This window comes from Phoca vitulina, unplaced genomic scaffold (assembly GCF_004348235.1).
Source record: "Phoca vitulina isolate PV1807 unplaced genomic scaffold, GSC_HSeal_1.0 scaffold32, whole genome shotgun sequence".
Classification (NCBI taxonomy): Eukaryota; Metazoa; Chordata; class Mammalia; order Carnivora; family Phocidae; genus Phoca; species Phoca vitulina.
In genome coordinates, this window is record NW_022589735.1 from 21676332 (window position 1) to 21690688 (window position 14357).

General features: G+C 34.4%; 1 protein-coding gene across 3 annotated transcripts in view; it reads right to left on the reverse strand.

Moving 5' to 3' along the window:
• COMMD10 (COMM domain containing 10) overlaps window positions 1-14357 on the reverse strand; it is a 205822-nt gene that overhangs the window by 164064 nt on the left and 27401 nt on the right. For all 3 annotated transcript variants that reach the window (XM_032425352.1, XM_032425351.1, XM_032425353.1), the window contains exon 5: window positions 6043-6153. In XM_032425352.1, coding sequence (XP_032281243.1) covers window positions 6043-6153 — 111 coding nt within the window. The remainder of the gene's footprint in view (window positions 1-6042; window positions 6154-14357) is intronic.

A 14357-nucleotide genomic window follows, 5' to 3' on the forward strand; every position in this document is an offset into this window, starting at 1 on the left:
AATAAACACCAAAATAAAAGAGATCAAATACACTGGCTGCATCCTGGGGGTAAATCTATTAGTTTCTCTTTATATCTCTGGAATTTTCAAGTTTTCTATAATAAACATACACAACTTAAGTAATTAAAAAATCCACAATTTTTTAAAAAGAAAATCAATATTTTTCGATCATTTCATTTGAGAAGAAAAACCACTGACCTGTCTTCAAAACTTTCTGAAGCCTAAATAACCATCCCAAATGATACAAATGAGAATTAGTATCCTGACACAGAACTGCTGCAGGCAAAGCTCATTTTATAAAATTACTCATCAAAATCAGTGAGTAAAAAGCCCAAGAATTTATAGAATGTTTCTTCAGATCATAGAGAGCATAATGTAGAAAAGGTAATAATTGCTTCTTATCAAAATGGAAAACAATTCTGACTAATGAATGAGATTATCTTCTCATAACCACATCGAGTATTGAACAGTAATAATAAAACCTCAATTCCTGTGCCTAGGCCAAATATAATTACTATTTTTTAAAAATCACTTATAAGTTAAGAGACCCATAGGAAAAAAACAACTGGAAGGTCCTATAGGAAAACCAAACAGTGCTGTGGGTATTGGAATTATACTTGGTTTTAACTGACTTTTTTCCCCTATATTTTTCAAAATGTCCATTATAAATATACAGCTATTATACAAGAGAAAAATAAACTGAAATTTTCAAGAGAATATGCTGAAATTTATTCACTGTATGGATTAGATTTGTAAAAAATATAACATTTGTAAAATGCAGACCTGTTCATCAGAGTAGCTCAGAGAAATTTGAAGGTCCTTCAAAAATCAGTCAATACAAACATCACTTTTAAGGAGACCAAAATACTTTAAATTTCTAATACAAGAGTTCATAATTTGAACAACATATGTATTTTCCTTTTACTAAGATATCTGTCATAAACAGATCTAAGGATGTTTTCTTTTTAATGATACAGCCTATTTCTTGGTTCATAAGGTATCAACGTCAATGATGCCATGTGCCTGTTACAGTGAACTGTGTTAGTGAAATGGAGCCTCTACTGAACTAACATCGAAACAAATAACTTTACTATGTGAAAGTGTTTAGTAGTATCTCGCATTCACTTAAGGTGTAAAATTATTTCAACTTAAAGAAAAAGAAAAGGAAATTGAGAATCCATATACCTATCACTTTATGGAGAACAACCACCAACAACAATAAAACAATAATTGCATATGAGAACAGCTTTTAGGGTGCCTGAGCGGCACGGTGGGTTAAGCGCCTGACTCTAGGTTTCCGCTCCGGTCGTGATCTCTGGGTCCTGGGATCGAGCCCCTTGTCGGGCTCCACACTCAGCATGGAGTCTGCCTGGGATTCTCTCTCCCTCTCCCTCCGCTCCTCCTTCTCTCTCTCTCTCAAGTAAATTAATTAATTAAAAAAAGAAGAACAGCTTTCAGCACCCTCAAACATATATACATATTACAGGATCAACTACTAAATTATTAAATAAGCAAAAAGATACAGTATCTTAGCAATGAATAAAGCACAGGGCTCTGAAGTAAAATTGTCTAGTTTCAAATCCTAGTTCTACTGTTTTTTGGTCATATAACCTGAGGGAATAATTTAATGTGTATGTGTTTCCATTTCTCCATCTTTTTATAAAATAAGGATAATAATAAGACTTCACACCTGAAAGAAGTAGTTTAAATAATGGAGGAGATATCATGCCTAGCACAAAGTAAGCACTAAAACACGGTTTTCCCTCGTTTTTCTTCACTCTAAATAGAATCTGCCATCTACTTTGGAGATAAGAATAAAGGTCTCTAACTCAAAAAATTGGTACTGAAAGTTCTAAATTCACCTGAAATCATAATTACCCATCCATAAAGTACCATGTGCAACCCGAGCATAATCCAACTTAACATTGAGATAAATGACAGTACCCTTTCAAGGTGATTTTTATCCCAGTTGTTTCAAAAGAAGAAAAGAATGAAACACAAAGATTCTTTCTTAAAAGACGTACCAAAAAAATTTAGAACCACTGTACTAACAAAACATGATATAAATGCAAAGTTACTGGGGAAAATGCAATAATGCACACTTTACAGCAAAATTTAAATATTTCAGTGTTTTAAGAATATTCAAAGTTAAAGTGCTTTGAGTATTCAAAATTACCAACGTTTGTTAAGTATAAAATTGCTGTTCTCTATAAATAAAAAAATTTCAACTGTCTATGATTAGCCTGGAACTAGTTACACTATATAACTTATTAGAGTCATTCAACTATCTTGGGGATTATTTTGTTCTCTTTTCTCATACAGAAATTAATACAAGTGACAGAATGTAACAAAAATGTCAATAGTGTTAAAGGCTTTTTAATAAATTGCATTTTGGCAAATAATCATAAAGAAATTAACAAACAATGAAATCATAATGATTTCATTTATTTGTTCTGTACATATCTGATTAATAGGCATTAATTTTGTTGATGGAAACAAGAGCACCCTATTGTTATATACAGATTAGAAATGTGAACACTTAGCATTTCCCATAACTACTGATTTCACACATTATTTTGAATGTTACTTCAAATAACACTGTAAATGCCAGAGGTTAGATAAGCAAAGAGCTCTACTGCCCTCTAACGAAATAAACCAAAAAGAAAAAAAAAAAATTCTCATTTAGAGGTATCTCGGAACAGAAAAATAATCTTACTCTGCTAAATGCAGTAGGCAAATACTAAGACAATTAACTGCAAACAACTAGAATATATATCAAAATACTGTAGGAAAAGCTACAATCATCCAGTTTTCATGATAAAATTAGTAGCAAAACAGGAAAGCCTTGAGACAAGAAAGTTCCAAGAGAAAGGAGACCAGTACAACAATGCTATCTAACGTGATAGCAATTAAAACTTCACTGCAGGCTACACTTTTCATGTGTATGTTGGAAGTGAATGAGAAGAAAGATTTTTAGAAACCACACACTTTGGTGAATTACAGGAAGTTTTCAGTTCAGCAGCTCAAAAATAAACACCATCAAGAATAGTCTCTCTCATAATATTTACTGACTAATCCTCTCAGAATTATTTTAATGCATGTATATTTTCAGGATAACTGCCCTGTGTCATATACACTTAAAAGAATTTTATTTAATGCTTCCTGTTTTAAATGAATGCCAATTTCATCATATGGCAACTGTATTCTAAGATACTTCGCATCATAAATTAACCACTTAGCTTTTCATGGTTCTTTGAATAAAAGCTCTGCCTTCTTTTAACAAACTTGGTTTTTAAAACATGCTCCATATTCCCATTCCTTTCACCTAATATTTCAACCTGTCAAGAATTCCCAAACTCTCATTCAAGTACAAAGAACAGAGTACCCGGTCATACAAAAAGAGAGATTAAAAAAAAAAAAAGAAGTATGCTTCCCAGCAGCAGCTCAATGAAAGAACAGGGGTGTAGTAGTCAACTGTTCCTTAGAGCTAGGACACACATCACTTGGAGATGGCCAAGTGTCTATCCGGGCTGACAGGGGGTAGACAATTCATTAAGTGTCTCCTGTTTAGCAGACATAACAAACAGGGGCCAAATCCCCACAGTGCTATAGGGAAAATAAGCAATACAGACAAAGAGGTTGACTTAAGTCTGCATACAAAATGAAAATATCCTTTATGTTTTTTAAGATTTTATTTATTTATTTGAGAGTGAGCAAGAGAGAGCACAGAGGGAGAGGGAGAAGCAGACTCCCCGCTGAGCAAGGAGCCTGACGTGGGTGGGGCTCGATCCCAGGCCCTTGGGATCATGACCTGAGTGAAAGGCAGACGCTTAACCAACTGAGCCACGCAGGCTCCCCGAAAGTATCCTTTGCTTTTGTGTGGTGCTGCTCTTCTTCCCAAGGGTCTGTTTGCCGATGAAAATGGTTCTCCAGCTCTACAACTTGTAAGGGTAACCAAAAGTCCATTCAAAATTTCAAACTAGCAACGCGCAGGAAAATCTAATGTAGTCAAGCCTCTATCTCCAATGAGTTGAATTTTACAACTGTGGAGATTTTCTGAATAATACGAATTAAAAACATGACTCTTTTACTAGAAGCATTACTCATTCCCTCCTACTGCCTAAAATTATAACTGACATATAAACATATTTTGAAGACATAATAAAGGAGCTGGGAGGAGTCATGTATCCCAAAGTCAAGCACTGCCTAAACCATGATACTTAAAGTATACCCAATATATGGTCAAAATAGTATCCGTCCCAACTATAAACTGCATTTAGCTACTGAGACATAACATACGGTAGTCATGAGAAGTGCAACAGTCAAGGGCTATGGCCCCTTAGAGAATGGATGCATGTGTACGTATGTACGACGCACACAGGTACATACGTGTGTCTTCACTCACAATAGTCCCAGTCTACACCAGGGAGTTCCAGATCATTATGCTAAACCTAAAGGACTGCCTTCCCTACCTAGTTCATGGGAAGAAAAAAAGGACTTTCCAGGCTGTCCCTTGCCTCCCCAATTCCCAGTTCGCCTAAATATGAAAATCACAATCAAGAAATAAAAGAGGGGAAGAAGGCAAAGAAAGGGAAAAGGTTAACTCCATCAGTAAAAAAGTTTACTGTCAGCTTTAGTTTAAAACAAAGACATTTATTTCTTCAATGGCCAAAAAACATTTTATTGATGATGATGGTGGTGGTGGTGGTGGTGGTGGTGGTAGCAGCCTGCATTTTTGAGCATTTACCTAATACCAGGCATTGAACTAAGCACTACATACGCTGGGTCTCCACTCTTCATATAAACCCCATGAGACAGGTAATATTATCCCCATTTTATAGGTGAAGAAACTGACACTCACAAAGATTAATTAAGTAAATTACCCCAAGCTACACTGCTACTAAATTCCAGAATATATATACCAGTCAGTTCAACTCTTAACCACTAAATTTATATTATTTTACATATTATTATTTATATTATATTAACATAAAATGTGTGAAATGAAATACTTTTGAAACACTGCAATGAATTAATAAATCATATGCAGTGAGACCCAACTCAATTGCCTAAAATTTTACAGACATGGAACGTGGGCTAGGTATTGGTCCCGGTTCTTACGGAAGACAAAAATGTGTGTGATACACTACATAATGACAGTTCTAACAAAGAAGTAATAACACTCCCTCCTTCAGTGCCCATTATAACCAATAACATTCTCCCGTCCTTCTCTGATCACATCCAGGCATAGTAATCTCTCCTTCCTCAGATCTTCCTACCTCACTCTCACCTCTATTTTATTTGTCTTAAAATGAAGCAAAGTCTCCTCATTTAGGGGGAAAAGTCACTCCCCTTTATCTATCTTAGAAACATAATCAATTACAACAAAAATACAACAAACAGCTTTATTGATATCTTAAATATATGTTTCTCTAAATGCTACAGTAAAGAAAATACTTCACGCCAATTCTTTAAACTTGATGACATGTTCAAGCTTCCTGAAATTAACACTAAAGGAGAAATCACCATGAGGTAAAAAATGAATCCAAAATTCTATTTTGCAAGAATTGGGATTTAAACACATGCACACAAGTGCTATACATACACACACACATACACACACACACACACACACACAAATACAACTCATGTTACCTTCATAATCCAGGCATTGGCTAGACAACAGTATTCCCTCCACCATATGTATGCAGCTTAAAACACCCAGAAATATCCACAAATACCTGAATCATTAAATATCTGACTTTTATCTGGCATTACCAAGTTTTCCCATTGCAGAATTTAAAAGGAGACATTATGAAAAGCTCTTGCAAGAAAGGTACCCTGCAAGACATTTCTTCAAATGAATAATAAAGTGATAAATCAGTCTGATATCAAAAACTGTCACAAATAACGAGCTGACAATTCATTAATCCTTATTTAATTGTGTTTAAATTTTCAATCCAGAGGGCAAAGACCCTGCTAACAATAAAGTACAAGACCTAGTAAACAACATAGGCATTTCAATGAGATACCAGTTCTTACCTTTGAATCTTCATTGCTCACTCCTAGCTGTAATACAGCCTGAGGAGATTTCAGTTTGGCTTGAGCAGAGTGAGCCATCTGAAGGTTAAGCTGCCATCCGACCGTCTCGAGCTATAAAAGACAAGTGCAGATTGGAATCGGATGGTACAGAAGGAAGGAAAATCTCCCATCCACGGGAACGAACACGGACAGCCTGGACTTAGTGGAAAGTCAGTCCCGGGGCTCCTTCAACCTGCATATTCTGCAAATTCTCCCTTTGGGCTCATTACACTGGCCTTGTGCCATGCCTGTCAAATTCAACAATAAAGCTTGGTCTTCAAATACACTGTATTCTAAAAATAGAGGTCTTAGACTAAGCAATGAAGTACACTAAAAGAGTCAATGGCTTTTAAGTAGTAAATTACTTTTTAAAGATAGTATATATTTAAAGCCAATGATTTTTAAATAGTCAGAGATTTTAACTAGCACTTCAATGACCTCCCATTATCTTTCAAAACTGTATTAGGTAGAATACAGGTAAGACTTTTTGTTTGTTTAAATTTAGAGGAAAACTGAAGTACCCAGATGGTAAGAGGTTCACACATTAAGACACAGTAGGACTGGAAAAGAGCCAGAAAAAGAATTGATATTTACTAGTGAGCAGGTGTTATCATGCTTTCCAAAGTACTCTAACTTATTATGGTTCCCAGTTATGACAGAAATTAATTAGAACATTTCCTTTGAACTTATTAATTAACACAACAGCAAAATTTAATCAGGTAAGGCAAGAACAGTAAAGACAGACTACAACAGTTTAAGTTTTCTTTTAAAATATTAAACAGCACAAATGTGGCTTTATTGAACTTGACAGACGATTGGTTTCTCTAACCTCAGAACTAGAAGTATAATAAAGTTTTAGATTTAATTTCCAGTAAATCTCAAGTATCAATATTTAGGGAGGACTGTGACATGCAATTTTATACGCTCTGACAACAGGGCCCTAATAACTGATTTAATAAAACTACCCTAGCTACACTGGTAAGAATGGCAGCCTCATGACAATTTTTACTTAACCAGAATGCTAACTGCTAACTTGAAAGACTGTTCAACAGCTAGAATCACAGCAGTGACTCAGAGCCAAATTGGAAAGAGAGCAATGAAAGTAAGATCTATTCGAGAGAGGATGTGATGAGAAAATAAAGATACAGTACTGTTCTTTCTGGCACTGAACCTTTGAAGGGTAATGGGTAAAAAGAGGGAAGATGTTGCATGGACATATTCCACAATGCCATAAGGAAAACATCAATTTGATGGTGCATGTTAAGTAAAGATCCTGAGCATACTGATCTGACTCACAGATCACAGTAATCAGAGTCTCTAATCCCAGCCCACCACTACTTCCAACGGTCATGTGCAACAGACCCACCAATGAAACAAGAAAAAGCATGCTGTAACCACTCCAAGCATTCTGATACAGGTCACTGCCTTAATTGAAAAGCACCTTACTCATATGAACCTATGAGATACTGTCTTGATCTTATTTTACTGATCCTATCTCAGCCCTTGAAGCACTTAAAATAAATATTAAGTGACTAAATAAAAACACACCCTCGTTGTGGCCAGAAATTTGCATAAATTAATGTATCCTTAGTCGTTGCATAAAAGTGGTAAAGGAAAATCTACAAGAGCCCTGAGCTTATGCTTTGGTTCATGCTTCAGCTGTCACTCACTAGCTAAGGGATTACAGTTAAGTCACCATCTTTCAAGACCTCAATTTCTTCATATAAAATGGGAATAAATCTATCTGAACTATCTACTTTCCTGAGTTATTGGTAATAACAATGAAGAAAATGTGTATTCAAAGGTGTTTTGGAAACTGCAAAGCATTATAAATTAAAGGCTTTTTAATACCTGATTTTTTCTACAGTATCTTTTAGATACATTAGACACTATATCTGTTGAATTGAATTGAATTTAAATGAACTGAACTGAATTGAAATGAATCAAAGAATACTCACAAGGAAAGGTAATTTTTAAGAGTCATGACTAAAAGAGTTGGTGGGCTGGCTTTCTTAAATTCCAGAGCCTTTTCTATGGAACTTTGTGACTGAAAAATATTTGTCCCATGCCCATTTTAAAGAGTAATTTAAAAAGTAAATAGAATTGCTAAGTTCATACGTATTATATGCACATACCCACACCCACACATAAAATTTCTCAGAAAATGATCAGTATTCAGAAACCTTAAATGAAGAGGGAATACAGAAAGAACTAGAATTATAAAAAAATACAACTACACACAGTAATAATAAGAAGAAAACAAATAAACCCTTTTCAGTGAAACTAGGAGACAAAGAAAATCAACACTACTTGAGACAGGGACTCATACTCATTTTACAGCTTAAATGGGTAAAATGTAAATAATTGGTGAATTGGAAACAAAGAATATATAAAAGTTCCTTATATTATTATTGCAATTTTTCTCTAAGTTTAAAATTACATAAAAATCAAAATAAAAAATTCTAAGAAATTGATTCAATTAAAAATCATCAATGGATACTAAACTTAGGCGGGGAAGTTTGGTTTGAAATGCAGTCACAAAGTTTCCACCCACAACTGCTTGCTAGTTACAGAACAAAAATAGTCAATGCAGTGAAGAAAACAAAGATCTTAACCAGAGATCAAAATTGGTATCGCCCAAAAGCGGCAAACATCATGTGTCTCTAGGTGTGATACAAGACCACAACACCATTTATGTACCTTTTTAGCCAAGAAATCATAACCTTAATTTGATTATGAAGAAACAAAAGAAAAAGAAAAATTGAGGAACATCATGAAAAATAAGTGACACATACGCTTCAAAAACATAAATGTCCTAAAAAAACAAAGAAAAGCGGAGAAAGAAGTAACTCCTTAAATTGTTTGTAACATACCACTGTATTATTGGCTGTGTCTCTAATCGGCACTAGTAATAGAAATATGAGTAAGTAAGCAAAATCCCCCTGCATAGGTGAAAATTGTATAGTATACTATCGAATCATTATTCCTTGGCGACTCATAACTAAGAAACAAATACAATGGTCATCAATATTTTAATTACACATAAAACAAGAAAATCTAGTATAGAATTTTGACTTATATTAGCTTGACTATATTTGCTTCTATTTAAAATAAAATTTTGCCTTGCATACAGCAGACACTTGTATATTAAAATACCAGGAACCATTTTAATATTTTTCTTATTTCATACAGATTTAAATCTGAGAGTCCTTATATCTTAATCAACATCCTAGATTTAAATGCCACCAAAATAACATAAAGCACAAGAAAAATAAGATACTGATATTTTTAATGTTTTTCAACCCAAGCCAAACTGTTTAAATGATAGTTTTTACACATCTCACTAGCATTACTTCTTACCTGACATTACTAAGATGTCAGTTCAAAATACAATGACTTAAAAAAAATACATATATATATATATATATATCACTTCATTCTATCTCATATTTCCATGTAATGACCTCAACATAAGCTTAAATTCTCATAAGTGAAAATAAACCACAATTCTAAGCTCATACAAAAATCAGCCAAAATTATGATTATATTAGCCCTTTTAAATGGAAAAAGAAAATGTAAAGTTTTATACCAGATTTTAACTAGTGGGGTGCTCCAAAACAGTAGCCACTGTTTGGACCATACAATACAGTACAAGAAATACTTTTTATGTTGCAAACTGATATACATATCCCAAAGTTCCACAGAAAAATTTTTACCTGGAGCCCCGTTCTTTAACAACCTTTATTATGTTTCATTTTGAAAATGCTACTTGAAAAACCCTCTAAACTTATTTCATTACCCACTAAACCACTAATATTTCAGGCTATCTATAGTTAGAAAAATACTGCTCAGAAATACTGAATGAGTTTTAGGAACTATGTGTGTAGGTATTCATGAAACATTTTATTATTTATCATAATAAATCATGAAAACACATAAAATTAGAGCTGTAACTGCTAAAATAGAAAACATGATCTATATTCTATTGCTATAAGCCACCATTTACTTTATAACTAGAAAATACCATAAGCAGAAATTTCATTTCTGTATGGCTCATTACAGAAACTATACACCTCTATTTACTCTAATGAAATACAAAAATTAGGCAGTTGACTTAATGTTTCATATAAGAACATAAGCCTATTTGTAAAGCTTAGCTAAATACTTGCTCCACAAATTTTTTCTTAACCACTTCTGACTTCGATGATTTTTTCCTCTAAATCTACTTAATTCTATGAAGTTCCTTTTTTTTTTTTTTTTTTAAAGATTTTATTTATTTATTTGAGAGAGAGAGAATGAGAGAGAGCAAGCACATGAGAGGGGGGAGGGTCAGAGGGAGAAGCAGACTCCCTGCTGAGCAGGGAGCCCGATGCAGGACTCAATCCAGGGACTCCAGGATCATGACCTGAGCCGAAGGCAGTCGCTTAACCAACTGAGCCACCCAGGCGCCCCAATTCTATGAAGTTCCTAATCTAAGAAACAGTGACTTCTGTTATCAAGGACTATGCACCTAAAAAAAAAAAAAATCTATCCACAAACATCTACAATCTCTCAATAAAATACAAAGAACTATCTGAGGGCTCTATAAGGAAAAAAAAAGGACATAGATTTTGGAGAACCAAAACATAATACAATGTTAGCAGCCATGCAATAAAAAAGAAATCAAAGCGAACTAAAAGAACTACTTTGAAACAAATTAAATTGAAAATACAGCATACCAAAATTTATGGGATGCCACAAAAGCAGTTCTAAGATCCATATCGATAAGTGCCTGCACATCAAGAAACAAAAAAAAATCTCAAACAACCCAACTTTACACCTTAGCTAGAAAAAGAGCAAACAAAACCCAATGTAAGTAGAGAGATAGAAAAAAACAAATATTAGAAATAAACAGAAACTAAAAATACAATAAAAAAAGATCAAACTAAGAGCTGACTTTCTTTTGAAAGGATAAACAAAAATTAACAAACCTTTAGCTAGACTCACCAAAAAAAAGGGGGCAAGGGAGAAAAGAATCAAATAAAATCAGAAATGAAAGAGGAGACATTATAACTAATACCACAGAAATCCAAAAGACCGTAAAAGAATACTATGAACAACTACATGCCAACAAACTGGACAACCTACAAGAAACGGATAAATTCTTGGAAACATACAACCTACCAGGGCGCCTGGGTGGCTCAGTCCTTAAGTGTCTGCCTTAGGCTCAGGTCATGATCCCAGGGTCCTGGGATCGAGCCCCACATCAGGCTCCCTGCTCAGTGGGAAGCCTGCTTCTCCCTCTCCCACTCCCCCTGCTTGTGTTCCTGCTTTTGCTCTGTCAAATAAATAAATAAAATCTTAAAAAACAAAACAAAACATACAACTTACCAAGATTGAATCGCAAAAAAAAAAAAAAAAGAAAGAAAGAAAAGAAAAGAAAGAAAATCTGAACAAATTCCTAATAAGGAGATTGGATCACTAATCAAAAATCTCCCAACAAACAAAAGTCCAGGACCAGATGGCTTCACTGGTGAATTCTACCAAATATTTACAGAAGAATGAACACCAATCCTTCTCAAATTCTTCCAAAAACAAAAGATGAGAGAACACTTCCAAATTCATTTTACAAGGCCACCATTATCAATACAAAAACCAGACAAGGGTGCCACAAGAAAAGAAAATTGCAGGCCAATATCCTTGATAAACACTGATGCAGAAATCCTCAACAAAATATTACCAAACCAAATTCAACAATACATTAGAAGGACCATACACCATGATCAAGTGAGATTTATTCCTAGGATGCAAGGTTGGTTCAACAGCCACAAATCAATCATTGTGCCATACCACATTAAGAAAATCAAATATAAAAATCATATAATTATCTCAACAGATGCAGAAAAAGCATCTGACAAAATTAAACATCCATTTATGATAAAAACAAAACAAAATAACTCTCAAAAGACTGGGTATAAGGGGAACATACCTCAACATAATAAAGGCCAGATATGTCAAGGCCACAGCTAACATCATCCTCAATGGTGAAAAGTTGAATGCTTTTCCTCTAAGATCAAGAACAAGACAAGGATGGCAACTGTTGCCACTTTTACTCAACAAAATATTGGAAGTCCTAGCCAGAGCAATTAGGCAAGAAAAAATAATAATTAGCATCCAAATCAGAAAGGAACATGTAAAACTGCCAGTGCAAATGACAAGATTTTATATATAGAAAATCCTAACAACTCCACCAAGTAACTCTTGGAATTAATAAATGAATTCAGTAAAGCTGTGTGATACAAAATCAACATATAAAAGTTTATTGAATTCTATACACTAATAATGAACTATCAGAAAGAAAAATAAGAAGACAATCCCATTTACAATTGCATCAAAAGAATAAAATACCTAGGAATAAATTTAACCAAGGAGGTGAAAGACCTGTATGCTGAAAATCACAAGATGAAAGGAAATGAAGACACAAATATATGGAAAAATATTCCATGCTTGTGGATTGGAAGAATTAATACTGTTAAAATGTCCATCCTACCCAAGCAATCTATAAATTCACTGCATTCCCTATCAAAATTTCAATGGTATTTTTCACAGAAATAGAACAAACAATCCTAAAATTTGTATGGAACCAGAGAAGATTCCAAATAGCCAAAGTAATCTTGAGAAAGAACAAAGCTGGAGGCAACATGCTTCCTGATTTCAAACTCTATTACAAAGTTATAGTAATCGAAACATGGTATTGGCATAGAAACAAACACATAGATCAACGGAACACAAAAGAAAGTCCAGAAACAAGTCCACACATATATGGTCAACTGATTTACAACAAAGAAGCCAAAAATATACAACGGAGAAAGGCCAATCTCTTCAATAAACAGTGTTGGGAAAACTGAACAGCCCATTCAAAAGAATGAAACTGGAGCGCTATCTTACACCACACACAAAAACTAACTCAAAATAAATTAAAGACTTGAACATAAGACCTGAAACCTAAAACTCCTAGAAGAAAACATAATGGTAAGCTCCTTGACATTACTCTTGGTGAGGAATTTTACCAAAAGCAAATGTAACACAAGCAAAAATATACTAGTGGGACTAAAACCAAAACTCTTACACACAGCAAAGGAAACCATCAACAAAATGAAAACACAACCCACCAAATGGGAGAAAATATTTGCAAATCATATATCTGATAAGGGGTTAATATACAAAATATATAAAGAACTCAGAAAACTCAACTGCAAAAAAATGAACAATCTGTTTTAAAAATGGGCAGAGATATGAACAGACATTTTTCCAAAGAAGACATACATATGGCCAACAGGTACATGTAAAGGCACTCAACATCAGTAATCACCAGGGAAATACAGGTCAAAACCACAATGAGGTATGACCTCACACCTGTGGGAATGACTATCAAAAACACAAGAAATAACAAGTGTTGGTGAGGATGTGGAGAAAAGGGAACCTTTGTGTACTGTTGATGAGAATGTAAACTGGTATCGCTGCTATGGAAAACAATATGGAGGTTCCTCAAAAAATTAAAAATAGAACTACCATATGATCCAGCAATCCCAGCTCTGGATATTTATCTGAAAACACTGACTCAAGAAAATACCCACAACCCCATGTTCACTGCAGTATTATTTACAATAGCCAAGATGTGAAAACAACATAGGTGTCCACAGACCAATGAATGGCTAAAGAAAATGAGACACACACACACACACACACACACACACAGAGGAACATTATTCTACCACAAAAAAGAAGGAAATCCTGCCATTTGCAACAACATGGGTGAACTCTGAGGGCATTATATGAAGTGAAATAAGTCAGACTCAGAAAGACACACCCTATGACCTCACTTATATGTGGAATCTAAAAACAACAACAACAACCAAACCCAGTGCTACAAAGAACAGACTGGTGGTTGCCAGAGGTGGGTGAAATGAATGAAGGTGATCAAAAGATACAAACTTGCAGTTACACCAAATAAGTATGTCTTAGAGATATAATGTACAGCATGGTGACTACAGTTAATACTACTATATCATGTTTGAAAGTAGCTAAGAGAGTGTATCTTTTTTTTTTATTATGTTATGTTAATCACCATACATTACATCATTAGTTTTTGATGTAGTGTTCCATGATTCATCGGTTGCGTATAACACCCAGTGCTCCATTCAGTACGTGCCCTCTTTAATACCCATCACCGGGCTAACCCATCCCCCCACCACCACCCCCAGAACCCTCAGTTTATTTCTCAGAGTCCGTAGTCT